Source organism: Ovis canadensis, chromosome 2 (genome assembly GCF_042477335.2).
Source record: "Ovis canadensis isolate MfBH-ARS-UI-01 breed Bighorn chromosome 2, ARS-UI_OviCan_v2, whole genome shotgun sequence".
Lineage (NCBI taxonomy): Eukaryota > Metazoa > Chordata > Mammalia > Artiodactyla > Bovidae > Ovis > Ovis canadensis.
This window is the reverse complement of record NC_091246.1, coordinates 27,353,202-27,370,362: the sequence shown is the minus strand read 5'-3', so window position 1 is coordinate 27,370,362 and position 17,161 is coordinate 27,353,202. Positions and strand designations below refer to the sequence as shown.

The following is a 17,161-nucleotide window of genomic DNA, read 5'->3' as shown; positions in this document are numbered from 1 at the left end:
AAAATCTTCCTTTCTCTGATCACTTAAGGTCTTCTTTCTCTTGGGAAGGCTCCCATGTACATGTAAAAAATTAACAAGATGTGTATGCTTCCTCCTGTTATTCTGTCTTATGACCAATAGAAAGAAGACAAGAATTTTTCCCACCCACAGTGAATTAGGCATTAAATGAAAGTAAACGAAACTGATCATGGTTGTATGACTAACGGCATCAATGTAAACCCCTGCTTATTTAACAGCATAGAAATACTGGCACACAGGGGTCAACATCTATTATCATCAGAATTTTTGTGACTTTACTTTGGAAGATCATGTAGTGCATAATTAAGTGATTTCCAAAGTTATAAAGTTTCTTAAAATGCAGAGGCAACTCCAGGATTTTTATATAAGTGAGGCTCAATCAGAAGATGAGGTGAAGCTATAGGTCAGCCTTCCTGGGGTTGCATACACAAGTGAGTGTTTCACATGGTACTAAAGAGTATTTTGCTGTTTTCTTTACACATAATGTTTAATATCCATGAGATGATGGTGGTGGTGGTTGTGATGGTGATAGCAGTAGTAACTGGGATTTAGGGGTAGGAGAGCTGGTAGAGATTATTGAAAGGCCAACCTGCCTGAGCACCCCCCTTAGTTTCAAGAGCCACAATTGTCAAAATGTCCTATGCATTTGTATGAGTACGTTTTGGGGGTAACAGAACAAACTCTCTTCAGAAAATAAAGCCAAATAATAAAGAGCATAGATAACTGACAATGTGCAAAGCAAAGAGCTTTGTTTAGTAAATTACATCTTAAGCTTGATTTCAGTTCAAGGCAAATTCAGACACGTGGCTTAAATCCCCAAATGCCCTGTTCATTTTCTCAGGTTGGATACAGTATCTTCCATTGTTAACTCATGTGACCACTATGGTGAAATATGAATTATTGTTTATATATTTTATTGATTTTTTTTTTGGTGTGGAGAATTTTAAAGTCTGTCTTTTGGATTGATTCCAGGTACAATTTTCTATGTGGCACAGTAGTAAAGAATCCACTTGTCAGTGCAGAAGACCCAAGAGATGTGAGTTTGATCCCTGGATCAGGAAGATTCCCTGGAGTAGGAAATGGCAACCCACTCCAGTATTCTTGCCTAGAAGATTCCATGTACAGAGGAGCCTGTCAGTTACAGACCATGGGGTCACAAAGAGTTGGCTACGATTGAGCAACAGAGCACATACACACAGTTTTCTATGTGGTTAATATTTTAGAGATCAACAAGGCTCCCAACAAAATACTTGAGCCTAACACTATAAGTGTTAATAGCTTACTCCTGTCCAACTTTTTGCAACCTCATGGACTGTAGCCCACCAGGCAACTCTGTCCATGGAATTCTCCAGGCAAGAATACTGAAGTGGGTAGCCATTCCCATTTCCAGGGGATCTTCCTGACCTGGGGATCAAACCTCGGGTCTTCTGCACTGCAGGCAGATTCTTTACCATCTGAGGCACCAGGCTGGAAATTTAAAACCAGCAAGATTGGCTATCACTTATTGCTAATAATATAATCAAGGCTATGGTCTTCCCAGTGGTCACATATGGTTGTGAGAGGCGGACCATAAAGAAGGCAGAGTACTAGAGAATTCACACCTTTGAACTGTGGTGCTGGAGAAGACTCCCGAGAGTCCTTTGGACAGCAGGGAACTCAAACCAGTCAATCTTAGAGGAAATCAATCCTGAATACTCATTGGAAGGACTTATGCTGAAGCTGAAGCTCCAGTATTTTGGTCATCTGATTCAAAGAGTAGACTCATTGGAAGAGTCCCTGTTGCTGGGAAAGACTGAAGGCAGAAAGAGAAGAGGGCATCAGAAGATGAGATGGCTGGATGGCATCACCGATGTAATGGGTATGAACTTGGGCAAACTTTGGGAGATGGTGAGGGACAGGGAAGCCTGGTGTGCTGCAGTCCATGGGGTTGCAAAGAGTTGGATACGACTGTGTGATTGAACAACATTGCTAATAGACTTGTTCCCTGGGAGGGCCATGACCATTACTGTGGGCATAAGCAAGCTAGCTACATGACACAGCTATCAGCAAAACAAGCAGATAAGGAGTTAATTTACTCCTACCAATGAAGATTCCCTTCCGAAAGTTCTCAATAACCTAGGTAACTGACTACTAGAGAGACCCATCTGTCCTCTCCCATCCCCTGAATCTCACTTTTAAGCTTTAAATTAGGCAACATAGAGTGAAACCCTGAAACTCAAGACACCCCACCCTCTATGCTAGTAAAATCAGAGCTCTCAGTCTCCTTTTTCTCCCATTCTCTCTATCTTCCACCTTGTTGTGCGGCCCTTGGGTGTGCTATGTACCCCCCAGGGCCTGTGAGTGATCAATCATGTTCCTCAAATTTCCCTTACAGTTTTTACTTAAGTGCATCCTGCTATCATAATAAGAATCACAAGGCTCGGGCCAGACACACAGTGGTCCCTGTGGTGATGGAGAGGATTGTGTGTGGCACTCACTACAAGTACTACGGCTCAGGTGATTGCCCTGGGCATTCCTAGCCAAGAGCATCACTACCAACCAGCTGAGACTACAAAACAGAGTTTAATCTTGCTCATAGTGTGTTGTCTTTTGTGCTTGACTTTTTTCACTCAACATTATGCTAATGAGATTCACTCATGGTGTTGTGTATAGCTGTAATTTATTCATTTTTATTGCTATAGTGTATTTCATTACATTAATATAGCCTAATTTCTTTATTCATTCATTTTGATGGACATTTGTGTTTTAGCTATTACAATCATTCTTCTACATACATCCTGGCATAAAATATGCAAGCATTCCTACAGGATATAGTTCTAGAACTGGAATTACACAATATGCAGATTCATATTTCTTCAAGTGCTCACCAACACTTGCTTTTGTAATTATTCTGTGTTAGCTATTTATTTTCGCTAGTGGTATCTCATGAGGTTTAGAACTTTTAATATGTTCATTGTCTATTTGGATTTCCTCTTTTATGAATAGTCTGTTAAATTTCTTACCACTTTCCCATCAGATTCACTGCCTTTTTCTTATTGATTTATAAACTGCTTATATATTCTAGATATGAGCTTTTGTTATTTGTAGTGTTGTAAACATCTATTTCTACTCTAAGGCTTGTGTTTGGATGATCATTTTTCACTGTTCTATAGTCCCAGTTTTATAATAAATTAAGTATTTCTAATACAAATTTTTCTGGGCACTGTCAAACACCACTGGTCTATGTATTTACGTTTTTGCAAATACCACACTGTTTTAATTTACAGATTGTACTTTTATAATAAATCTTGAATTTCTGGGACTTCTCTGGCAGTCCAATGGTTAAGACTTCACTTTCTAGTGCAAGAGGTGCCTAGTCCATCTCTGGCTGAGCAGCTAAGATCCCACAAGCCTTGCGGCCAAAAAACCAAAACATAAAATAGAAGCAATATTGTAACAAATTCAGTAACGACTTTAAAAACGGTCCACATCAAAAACATCAGAGAACAATATGGATATTCCTTAACAAACTAGAAGTAAAACTACCATATCACCCAGCAATCCCACTATGGGCATATACTCTGAGAAAACCACAATTCAGAAAGACACATGTACCCCAGTGTTTACTGCAACACTATTTATAATAGCCAGGACATGGAAGCAACCTAGAGGTCCACTGACAGATGAACGGATAAAGAACATGTGATACATATATGCATACATATATATAATATATATAATGGACCATTTCTCAGCCATAAAAAGGAACAAATTTGAATCAGTTGTAGTGAGGTAGATGAACCCAGAGCCTGTTATACAGTGTAAAGTAAATCAGAAAGAGAAAAACAAATATAGTATGTTAATGCATATATATGGAATCTAGAAAAATAGTACTGATGAATCTATTTGTAGGGAAGGAATTGACATGCAGACGTAGAGAAGAGATGTGTGACCACATTGCAAATTTCATGAAGAAAATAGAATTTAATCAGGATTATATTTAATCTTGGTATTTTATATTAAATCTTTATTTTTTTATATTAAATCTTTAATCTTGATTGAATTGATATATTATCAGTAAACTCAAACAGGGGCTTTGTATCAACCTAGAGGGGTGGGGTGGGGAGGGAAATGGGAGGGAGGTTCAAAAGGGAGGGGATATATGTATATCTATGGCTGATTCATGGTGAGGCTTGACAGAAAATGACAAAATTCTGTAAAGCAATTATCCTTCAATAAAAAATAAATTAATAAAAAATGAAGAATTAATATCTTTATAATATTGAGTCTTTCAATCTAGTGTTATAGCTATTTAACTTGGGCCTTTTAAAACATTCCTCTTTAAATTTTATCATATTTCTTCCTAGAAGCCTTCTAGCTATTGTTAGATTTGCTTCTAAATATTTGATTCCTTATGCTATTGTAAATGGTGTATGTTTAAAAAGGTAATTATTTAATATTCTAATATAATTACTTCATATTATTTAATATTCATATAGAGAGATGCATTTGATTTGAGTATATCACTGTGACATATATTTGTTTCTGTATATTGACATTGTAGTCAACATATTCTGTACATATAATATACTCTGTATATTGATTTTTATATACTAATATGGTAGTGAACCACCTTGCTAAACTATTAATAATTCTAATAATTTATTGAAAAGATCCTCAATTTCATAATGAATTTTATGCTCGTAAACATAAATATTTTAATTTTTTCATTTTTATACTTTTTTGCACTTCATACTTTTCATTTTTTACTTTGTTCATAAGTATAAAAATAGGAAAGCTTCAGTATTTCACCATTATACAGTTATATACATATATAGTTATTATATATAATGGTGGCACTAGTGGTAAAGAGGGCTTCCCAGGTGGTGCTAGTGATAAAGAACCCACCTGCCAATGCAGGAGATGGTAAGAGACATGGGCTTGATGCCTGGGTTGGGAAGAGCCCCTGGAGGAGGGCATGGCAACCCACTCCAGTATTCTTGCCTGGAGAATCCCATGGACAGAGGAGCCTGGTGGACTTTGGTCCATAGTGTTGCAGAGTCAGACATAACTGAAATGACTTAGGATGGAGGATAATAATATTATATAACACATAATAATTATTATATAATATTAAATATTATTATTATACATGACTTTTGTTGCTGGTGCTGATATCTTTGATCAGATAAAGAAAGTTGTTTTCTATTTCTAGATTGGGAAGAAGGGTTTTGCTTTTCTATTATAAAAGGCTGTTGAATTTTTTCAGATGTTCTTATGCTTTTATTGAAATGATATGGTTTATATTTTTAATCCATGAAAATCAAGATGGTGGAGTAGAGGGATGTGTGCTCATCTTCTCCTGCAAGAACACCAAAATTGCAACTAAAACAACTATCAACAGGAGAATGCTGGATCCCACAAAAGAGAGATACCCCGTGTCCAAGGGCAAAGAAATCCCAACAAGATGGTATGAGGGGTGTAATCACATTTAGAATCAAATCTCATAACTGCCAGAGATGCTCAGAGGGTACAAACAAAACCTCATGCTCAGCAGGACCCAGGGAAAGGTGCAGTGACCCCCACAAGAGACTGAACCAAACCTGCCTTTGAGTGTTTGAGGGTCTCCTGTGGAGGCACAGGTCAGCAATGGCCTGCTGTGGGGACAGGGGTTCTGGCTGCCGCAGACCTAGGAGGCACAGTGTGTGGCATAAGTCATCTTGGAGGAGGTTGCCATTAGCCCCAGCATAGAGCCATTGAGCCTACAAACTGGAGAACAATTATACCAAAGAAGTTCTTGCACTGTTGCAAAAGTTCTAGGGCCCAAAACAGACTTTCCAGCCTGGGGATCTGAGAACCCTCTGGGAATTTGACTTTGAAGGGCAGTAGAATGGCACCCTGGAGAAGGCAATGGCACCCCACTCCAGTATTCTTGCCTGGAAAATCCCATGGACAGAGGAGCCTGGTAGGCTGCAGTCCATGGGGTCGCTGAGAGTTGGACACGACTGGGTGACTTCACTTTCACTTTTCACTTTCATGCATTGGAGAAGGACATGGGAACTAACTCCAGTGTTCTTGCCTGGAGAATCCCAGGGACGGGGGAGCCTGGTGGGCTGCCGTCTACGGGGTCGCACAGAGTCGGACACGACTGAAGGGACTTAGCAGCAGCAGGATTTGATTACAGAACTTCCATAGGACTGGGGAAACAGACTCTTGGAGGGCCAAACAAAACCTTTTGTGCACCAGGACCCAGGAGAAAGGAGCAGTGACCCCACAAGAGACTGAGCCAGACTTTTAATATTTTTAATCTGTTACTGTGTTATATTTTTAATGTGTTACTGTGTTATGTTGATTCATTTTCCAGGAGGAAAAGGGGACGACAGAGGATGAGATGGCTGGCTGGCATCACGGACGCGATGGACGTGAGTTTGAGTGAACTCTGGGAGTTGGTGATGGACAGGGAGGCCTGGCGTGCTGCAGTTCATGGGGTTGCAAAGAGTCAGACACGACTGAGCGACTGAACTGAACTGAAAGTGAAACTTTGTGTATCTGTTCAGTTCAGTTCAGTCACTTTGCTGTGTCTTAAAAATTTTTTCAACAATTTCAGGATTTCATGAGAATTCCCACTGTACAGCTAAGAGTATACAAAAGGTCAGATTTGGTATGTGTACGGCGCAGATGTTCTACCACTGGGCAATAGTGATGAAGTATACTGAAAACAGTGTATATAGTCTTTGACCTGTTCCAAGGAATGCCATGGCAATCAGCACAGCTGAAGCCGTGGATGTTCTTGTTAAATTTCAAACTAAAGTTCAAAGAATGCTTCTGTAACTTCAGCCAAAATCGTGGATTGTATACCTTTGTCTTTAACAAACACATGAGCATCATTATCCTAGCCTTACCCTCAGTAATCTTTTAATGAGTGGCTAAAATTTAAAGCTGTGTTTTCAGTTAAGACAAAACCGGTATTGTTCACAACAGGTATAGGACCAACAAAATACTCATTAATGTCACAAGTAGAATTCTGTATGTTCACCAGTAAGATTAGACTTCTTCCTTCTAAAATATTCCTTATCAGGTTTCGGTATCAGGTTACACTAACCACATAAAATAATTTGGGAAGTGTCTTAGTCAACTACAGCTGCCAAAACAAAATACCAAGGATTAGATGACTGAACAGCAGGCATGTATTTCTCATAGTTCTGGAGGCTGGATGTTTTAGATCAGGGTGCCAGTGTGGTTGGCTTCTGGTGAGAATTTTCTTTCTAGCTTGCAGACAGCCAGCTCCTCACTGTGCCTTCATATGGAAGAGGCCACCAATACTATCAGACAAGGGTCTCACTCTTACAATCTCATTTAACTGTTTAGTCGCTAGTCGTGTTCAATTCTTTCTGACCCTATGGACTATAGCCTGCCAGACTCCTCTGTCTGTGGGATTGTCCTGGCAAGAATACTGGAGTGGGTTGCCATGCCCTCCTCCAGGGGATCTTTCTGACCCAGGGATCAAACCCTCATCTCTTAATGGTTCCTGCATTGGTGAGTGGGTTCTTTACCACTACAATCACCTGGGAAGCCTATAAATATACATAAAGATAGATAAAAAGATACAGACATTATAAGAAATTGTCTCACATAAATAGATCATAAATAATTTCCTTAAATAAATGAAAGATTAAAACATATACATATAGATAAACATAAGAACATATAAAAAGATACAGATATTATAAGGAATTGGCTCACATGATTATGCAACATAACCAGGAGGAGATATTGATATACAAATAGATAGTGATATAAATTTCTGTTGGTTCTCTTCCTCTGGAGAACCCTAAACCAGATTTTGGTGCTGAGAAGAGACTGGTTCCAAATTGGGAAAGGAGTATGTCAAGGCTGTATATTGTTACCCTGCTTATTTAACTTATATGCAGAGTACATTATGCAAAATTCTCATCTGGATGAAGCACAAGCTTGAATCAAGATTGTCAGGAGAAATATCAATAACCTCAGATATGCAGATGATACCACCCTTATGGCAGAAAATGAATAGGAACTAACGAGCTTCTTGATGAAGGTGAAAGAGGAGAGTGAAAAAACTGGCTTAAAACTCAGCATTCAAAAAACTAAGATCATGGCATCCAGTCCCATCACTTCCTGGCAAATAGATGGGGAAACAATGGAAACAGTGAGAGATTTTATTTTGGGGGCTCCAAAATCACTGCAGATGGTGACTGCAGCCATGCAATTAAAAGACAATTGTTTTTTGGAAGAAAAGCTATGACAAACCTAGACATCTTATTAAAAAGCAGAGATATTACCGACAATGGTCCATATAGTCAAAACTATGGTTTTTCCAGTAGTCATGTACAGCTGTGAGAGTTGGACCATAAAGAAGGCTGAGCACCAAAGAATTGATGCTTTTGAACTGTGTTCTTGGAGAAGACTCTTGAGAGGCCCCTGGACTGCAAGGAGATCAAACCAGTCAATTCTAAAGGAAATGAATCCTGGACCTTCATTGTCCATGAGGTCACAAAGAGTCAGATACGACTGAGTGACCAACACTTCCACTTTCACGTGAATGATCCCATAGGACATTATGGGAAGTGAAATAAGCCAGTTACAGAAGACAAATACTACATGATTCCACTTATGGGAAAAATCTAAAGTAGTCAAACTCACAGAAGCAGAGAGTGGAATGCTGGTTGCTGATGACTACAGGAGAGGAAAAGTGGGGAGACATCTGTCAGTGAGTACAAAGTTTCACTTACACAAGATGAATAAATTCTGGAAATCTGCTGTTTAAAGTTGTGCCAATAGCTAACCATGTTGCATTGTGTACTTGAAAACTTCTTAAGAGGGTTTATGTTAAGTGTTCTTACAGGAATGGCAGTAAGAGAACATATTTCTGCCAGGGATGGCAGTCCAGGAGTTAGGACTCCCTGCTTCCGCTGCTGAGGGCCTCGGTTCAGTCCCTGGTCAGAGAACTAAGATCCAACACGCAATGTGAGGGACAAAAATGTTTCTACAACAATAAAAAGAAGCACAAGGAAATTTTTGTAGGTAATGGATATATCTATTACTTTGATTGTGGTGATAGTTTCATGGGTGTATGAGTATGTACAAAGTCATCAAATAGTATACATTAAATATGTACATCAGTTGTAAATCAATTGCACCTAAATAAAGTTTTAAAAAATAAATAAAGAAAATGAAACATCTCTATTAACTGTTATAGTTCTTAGTTTCCTGACTGGAACCAGACACATATCCAAGGATTCCCCAAAAACAGAATGGATAAATAAACTATTGTATATTCACATAATAGGTGATCACATATATTGAAATACAGTTGAACATATTATTGGGCTTCCCTGGTGGCTCAGATGGTAAAGCGTCGATTCAACCCCTGGGTCGGGAAGATCTCCTGGAGAAGGAAATGGCAACCCACTCCAGTATTCTTGCCTTTACTACACATAAATGAGACTCACCCATGCAAAGCTGTGATACAAAAGAACCTGTACAGTGTGATTCTACTTACATACTAAAATTAAATCCTCTTGTTTAGAGATGCATACATTCACTAGATGTAAAAACATCAAAAAGCAAGGTGAGCAGCAGAGTATCAATTGCCCCCAGCAGAAAGGGAGGGCTTGCTCTTTCTGAGGACAGGCACCCTTGTGGGGCATCAATCATCTTCCCGATTTTCACCTGAGAGCAGGTAACAGAGGTGTTTTACGTACTTTTCTCTATGTGTGTCAGAATTCACGACGTAAAATACTTTGTTATTTTAATTCTAATATAGATGACTTTACAGCCTACATAAACTTGCAGCCTTATTTCCATGAAAACTGTTTCTTTGTTATGTGCTTATGTCAAGCCTCCAGTTCTCTCCCATGGAATATTAAAAGAGTTTTATTGCAAAGGGAAGTGCTACTCTGAAAGCATCTGTGACTTCTGAAGTGGCTGCAGCACGTACCCAAGAAGTTTAGTACTTACTTCACACTGAGCCACGACATTAGAAGTTGTATTAAAAAGTGCCAAGGAAGATGAACTTGGGTCTTGTAACACTAAACCTGGAAGACAACAGCAAGCAGTTTAAAATGAGAAAACTGAAACCAACATTCATGCCCTTTTCAACCTTAATCTCTTTAAAATTGTTTTCAGACCACATTTTTGGAGATAACCTGACTTATTGTGTGTGTGTGTGCGTGCTAAGTTGCTTCAGTTGTGTCTGACTCTGTGCGACCCTATGAACTGTAGCCCACCAGGTTTCTCTGTCCAAGGAATTCTCCAGGCAAGATACTGGGGTGGGTTGCCATGCCCTCCTCCAGGGGATCTTCCTGACCCAGGAAAGGAAACCATGTCTCTTACGTCTCCTGCATTGGCAGGCAGGTTCTTTAAAACCAGTGCCACCTGGGAAGTCCTTGTATACATATTTAAATCAAAATAGGTTTATATTTATTTTTATATATTAAGTATATCTGAGAATTATGCATCTCAAATGAAATAATTTTAGCAAATTTATATAAACTTATAATGAAACTATATAAATAAATTATGTAAGTTTTCATGAATTAACTCCTGTGTGTCAAGTCATTGCTTTCTTTTCCTTAATAGTATTACATTTAAATAAAATTTGAAACATTTTTAGAAGACTCAGGGGATTTCAGCAATATGATCATGCCAATGATAGATGCTTTTTCTATGTTAGCTTCTCCCTACCGCAGGAATCAATTTCAAATTATTCCTCCCAGGTACCTGGTACAATTATCTGTTAGTATCCACAGGATATGGCTTCCAGTACCCCTTGCAGATACCAAAGTCCTCCGATGCTCGAGTTCTTTACATGAAGTAATGTAGTATTTGCATGTAATAACGTATCCACATCCTCCTCTGTACTTTAAATCATCTCTAGGTTACTTATAGTACTGAATGCAATGTAAATGCTATGTTAATAGTTGCTGGAAGCTGGCAAATTCAATATAAATTCTATGTAAATAGAATGGTGCACAGCAAAGTCAAGTTTTCCTTTTTGGAACTTTCCATAAATCTTTTATTTTGTATTTTTTATCTGAGTTTGGGTAAATCCACAGACATGGAACTCACAGATATGGAGGGTCAAATGTATGCATTTCTTAGCCTAAGTTATCCATAAGAAGAACACAGGCAGATATAAAACAAATATTAATTATACTTAAAACTTTTATGGTAGTATCAAGGCTTTATTTATTTAGACAAAATAAAATAGCCAACTACAAGTTTATTTTTTTCCTTAAAGGAATTTTAAAGAAATTCCATACATTATCATTTAGCAATTGTATGAACTTTAAATATATTAAAAAATAAAATCTCATGGTAAGAGTATACCTTTATTTAAGTACGAGTGAAAAAAAAGTAGGAATTTAGACCTTCTCCAATAAGCATACATTTAACAACTGATATTGCCATGAGTGTGAATTTTCCAGCTTTAAATTGCTAACACAATTTCTTAATAGTCAAATAAGGCAATGTGTTCAGAAATGTCACATAATACTGCATAAAGATTGTACTGCTCTACACCATTCAGGGAAAAAAATGGTAAAAATAAAACTGTGACAAATAAAAATGAAACAGTGATAGACTTCATTTTTGGGGGCTTCAAAATCACTGCAGATGGTGACTGCAGCCATGAAATTAAAAGACGCTTCCTCCTTGGAAGAAAAGTTATAACCAATCTAGACAGCATACTGAAAAGCAGAGACATTACTTTGCCAACAAAGGTCTGTCTAGTCAAGGCTATGGTTTTTCCAGTAGTTATGTATGGATGTGAGAGTTGGACTATAAAGAAAGCTGAGTGCTGAAGAATTGATGCTTTTGAACTGTGGTGTTGAAGAAGACTCTTGAGAGTCCCTGGGACTGCAAGGAGATCCAAACAGTCCATCCTAAAGGAAATCAGTCCTGAATATTCATTAGAGGGACTGATGTTGAAGCTGAAACCAATACTTTGACCACCTGATACGAAGAGCTGACTCGTGTGAAAAGACCCTGATGCTGGGAAATATTGAGGGCAGGAGGAGAAGGGGATGACAGAGGAGGAGAAGGGGATGACAGAGGATGAGATGGTTGGATGGCATCACCGACTTGATGGACATGGGTTTGGGTGAACTCTGGGAGTTGGTGATAGACAGGGAGGCCTGGCATGCTGCAGTCCATGGGGTCTCAAAGAATCGGACAAGACTGAGCAACTGAAATGAACTGAACTGAACTGAAAAATAAAACTTCATGTGAAAAGCTTAAAATGTTAGCTTGATAAATTATTGTGATAATATATAGTCTTTGTTTTTAGGTTCTTTCAAAAAAATGTCAAGCTTAGCACTACTCCTACTTATCAAGGTTTTGGGGTCCCAAAGGACCCCATCTACTGGTGCTCTGTAGTGAGCAATACCCTGGCCTTGATTCCTTTGCTGGAGCATCTGCCCTGAGGCCACCACCATCTGAACTTGCTATATCACTTATTCTATGTTCAGTGCATCACTTATTCTACCTCTCTCTTGAATTAGGACCTATCTTGGTTCTTGTCTTTGTAAGGATACTCAAGTTCTTTTTAATTGTTTCTTCTATTGTCCATAAAAAGTCAACCCACAAATATTTATTAGACAAATATTTACTTCTAGAGTTTGCCTATCTTGAATTCCTGATTCATCTATTCCTTCCCCTCCAGAATGTTGATCAGCTCTTGCAGATTCATCCCAGTCTGATACAATCCAATGTGAACAGAAAAACTGTGGAATGAGAGGAACGGTGAACTCAGACAGGCGGAAGCTCTGCTAACATATTTGCTTAAGAAGCAGCTCTGTTGAGAAAATGAAATATCCCTTCCAAGCATTAAAGGTAACACCCACAGTTTATTTTTTTTTAATAAATTCTATATAAAATGGAGTATTACTCAGCCATAAAAAAGAATGAAATTAGGTCGTTTGTAGTGATGTGGATGAATCCAGAGTCTGTCATACAGAGTGAAGTAAGTCAGAAAGAGAAAAGCAAATATATATTAATGCATATATATGGAATCTAGAAAAATGGTACTGATGAACCTAGTTTCAGGGCAGGAATAGAGATGCAGACATAGAGAACAGACTTGATGACACAGCAGGGGAAGAAGAGGGTGGGATGAACTAAGAGAGTAGCATTGACATATATACACTTTAATAGGTAGCTAGTGGGAAGTTGCTGTATAACACAGGGAGCTCAACCTGATGGTCTGTAACAACCTAGAGGGGTGGGGAGTGGGAGGGAGGTTTAAGAGGGAAGGGCCTTACGTATCAGCTCAGTTCAGTTCAGTTCAGTTGCTCAGTCATGTTCGACTCTTTGTAACCCCATGAATTGCAGGACGCCAGGCCTCCCTGTCCAACACCAACTCCTGGAGTTTACCCAAACTCATGCACATTGAGTCGGTGACGCCATCTGACTATCACATCCTCTGTCGTCCCCTTCTCCACCTGCCTTAAATCTTTCCCAATATCAGGGTCTTTTCAAATGAGTCAGCTTTTTGCATCAGGCAGCCAAAATATTGGAGTTTCAGCTTCAACATTAGTTCTTCCAATGAACACCCAGGACTGATTTCCTTTAGGATGGACTGGTTGGATCTCCTTACAGTCCAAGGGACTCTCAAGAATCTTCTCCAACACCACAGTTCAAGCATCAATTCTTCTGTACTCACCTAGAGCCAGACATCCTGGAACGTGAAATCAAGTGGGCCTTAGGAAGTATCACTATGAACAAAGCTAGTAGAGGTGATGGAATTCCAGTTGAGCTATTTCAAATTCTGAAAGATGATGCTGTGAAAGTGCTGCACTCAATATGTCGGCAAATTTTGAAAACTCAGCAGTGGCCACAGGACTGGAAAACGTCAGTTTTCATTCCAATCCCAAAGAAAGGCAATGTCAAAGAACGCTCCCACTACCACACAATTGCACTCATCTCACACGCTAGTAAAGTAATGCTCAAAATTCTCCAAGCCAGGCTTCAGCAACATGTGAACCGTGAATTTCCAGGTGTTCAAGCTGGTTTTAGAAAAGGCAGAGGAACCAGAGATACTTATGGCTGATTCACATTGTTGTTTGGCAGAAACCAACATAACGTTATAAAGCAATTATTCTCCAATTAAAGTTTTTTTTTTTTTAATTCACCATGGGAAAAAAGTGGAGGAGGATCAGGAGCATCCTGATGCAAATCTGAGGCATCTCCCATGATGATGTTTCCTCAGCTGCGCTTCACAATATCCCCACTTTGACTCCTACAGCTCTGAACACACAGACATGCATTGCCTCGACTCTGTCTAATTTGAATAGCAGATTTTCCCATTGCCAGAGTGGCTTTGCCTTATGCCTGACATATGGGAGCTTCCCAAAACTGGGATGTGACTGGTACAAACTGAAAAAATTTAATTACAAAAGGTCTTTATAAAAGGTAATTCCACTCAAAGTAAAATACTTTGCTTCCACTGTGATAGAAAAATCTCGAAGTTGTATAAAATAAAACCAAACAAAATGACTCTTTGAACATTTTATCAAACAAGAGTAGACATACACAAAAACTTTAACCTTGGCTCCAAGCTGGCTTATGAGAGCTAATCTTCCACCTGCATAGAAAACTGGTTCCCTTGTAGTTAATTGGATTCATGGACATGGAGTGCAATAAGTACTGATTTAGGCAACAGTTAGCCCCATACACTTTTAGATCTGAGTGTCTCACCTTTATTCGGGTGTTCAGTTTCTAACCACAGGTCAGATTGGTACTTCTCTCTGGCTTTCATTTTACTAAAAGAGGCAGAGAAAAGGGAAGACACCATTAAGTACAAAGTGCAAGATATGGACCTATAAGTGGATCTCACTTAGCTGGAATGTAGGGCTAATGCAGTTAGAGACTTCAGTTAAGCTGAATTTATTACTTATAACATTCCAAATAAAATGTGTCAGGATTTGTTCCATAGGGAATTGAAATAATGGAGCAAATAAATGTACATACATATACTATTTTCTGTCTGATTTACATGCTTGCTGCTGCTGCCGCCGCTAAGTCACTTCAGTCGTGTCCGACTCTATGTGACCCCAGAGACGGCAGCCCACCAGGCTCCCCCATCCCTGGGATTCTCCAGGCAAGAACACTGGAGTGGGTTGCCATTTCCTTCTCCAATGCATGAAAGTGAAAAGTGAAAGTTTCTGTCTGATTTACATGCCTACTTTTAAGCAAATGTGTGAACTGAGATGCTCTGTGCATAAGATGAAATAATGTGTTTTTTCTGGAAGATTACACAGATAGCTGTTTACATTGTATCATCCACACACTGAGGAATGTCTTTTTCATGTTTAAATGAAGTATACTGTATAACTGGATCATTTGTAACATATGAAGCTTTTGGCTTTAAGTATTTCAACGTTTACACTGAGGTTGATTCAAATGTTAATAATTACAGTTAGGTGAATTAGTCTTTAAGCCTGAAAGAGGCCCTCAGAGGCTTACATTTCTTTTTGACTCATTAAAATCACTCCTTTGGAGCACACTGATGTAAGAAACAGCTGTCATGTTTATATTTTCACACTGGCTTTGAATTTTCTTGCCTTTTTTCCTTTTACTCTCTGATACTATACCACCTCAAATACACTCATGTATTTATTAGCTACGTTTACTGTCTATTTGTATGATTATCATATTATCATGCACATTGTTCTTGCCTGGAGAATCCCAGGGATGGGGGAGCCTGGTGGGCTGCTGTCTATGGAGTCGCACAGAGTCGGACACGACTGAAGCGACTTAGCAGCAGCAGCAGCATACACATTGTTGGAGTTTAATTTGCTCTATGTTTGTGGTAAGAATAAAACAAACCGCTTTACTGACCAGCAAACAGAATGGAGAGAGGCACCCTTTAAAAAATGCACATATTGCCATGTGCAAGTTACAGCTATAATTAAAAATATATGGAAATTAACCTCAGTAGAAGTTAAAGGTCATTTAATAGTTAAAGGTCCATGGGAAATATGCCACATTTTGAGTTTACCTCATTCTATTACTATTCAAAACATTTTTTTCTACATATACAAGGTATTTCTTACTAGAGGATTTGGGGTACCTGTGAATCAAGGACATTTTGCAAATAAGGAGAAAACAACAGAAATGTCATTCACAGATGATTTAGTTTTTAGTATTATTGATATCATTTTGTAGAGATACTGGAACCAATTAAAGCCTGTTGAAAGTACATATGTTAAAAGTAACTAATTGCTTTCAAACTTTCATCATTTTTCATAGAAATAAATCTAATTATTAAAAAAAACCCCATACTTTATGTCTTAGGAAGAAACTAAACACAACACTTAGCAAACAGATTATAAAACAATCATTTTAAAAATGGTATCAGTTGGTCTCACCAGTTTAGACTGACTGGCACAGCCGCTGGGAGGATCTTTCTGGAAATTTGCTCTCTGTTCAAAGCTGACTCCAACATAATCAGAGCTGACATATCCAGTTTATCACATCGCTCCATTGCCCCTGGCATTTTCTACAAAATCAGGTAAGTAGGTTTTGAGTTCCATCTTAAGTTTACAAAACTTTAAATCACCTCTAGAAAAAGTTAGGAGGTGCTGGGGACTATTAGTTTTCTTGAATAGTAAACAGAAAACTGATTGTTAAAATGTATTATTTTTGAATAAATTTGGGGATAGTATTAAAAATTCCTGTGAACAGTCTCATTTTTATTCTTATAATTTTGATAAATGCCTCCCTTTCCAAAAAAAAGTAGGGCTGATCTCTCATGAAAAGGCATTTTTCAGGTTGAAATCCAATGAACTGAGATTATTCAGCAAGTTTATTATCATCATTTTAGCTTTCCTTTTTTCCATTTTATGAACCTTCCTGGGCTGGGACTGACACTCACTCTTGCTCCTAAAACCAAGCTGGAATTTCTTAAAGACTCCTCTTCTTTGGTTTTTTCTAACACCAAGTCCTGAGACTCTTTTTCATCCTTGATGCTATAATATAGAAAGTAAAAGACAGATAAAGGCAAACATGGAAAAAAAATTAATCAACCTAAATGAGGATAAAGAAAGATACAGGACAGCAAATCTTAGCATAAAGTATTTAAGGAGTCATAACAAATAATTTCTGACCAACAGAAAAGAGTAAAAAT

The 17,161-nt window shown here is 38.4% G+C and overlaps 1 protein-coding gene across 1 annotated transcript in view; it reads right to left on the bottom strand.

Annotated features, from left to right (window-relative positions):
* Positions 1–17,161, bottom strand: part of LOC138434521 (serine/threonine-protein kinase MRCK alpha-like) — a 68,522-nt gene that overhangs the window by 45,242 nt on the left and 6,119 nt on the right. Inside the window, exons 2-5 of the mRNA XM_069579353.1 lie at positions 16,910–17,003; positions 16,404–16,534; positions 14,731–14,795; positions 9,994–10,070 (exon numbers count right to left, since the gene is read on the bottom strand). Of these exons, the coding sequence (XP_069435454.1) occupies positions 9,994–10,070; positions 14,731–14,795; positions 16,404–16,534; positions 16,910–17,003 (367 nt within the window). The remainder of the gene's footprint in view (positions 1–9,993; positions 10,071–14,730; positions 14,796–16,403; positions 16,535–16,909; positions 17,004–17,161) is intronic.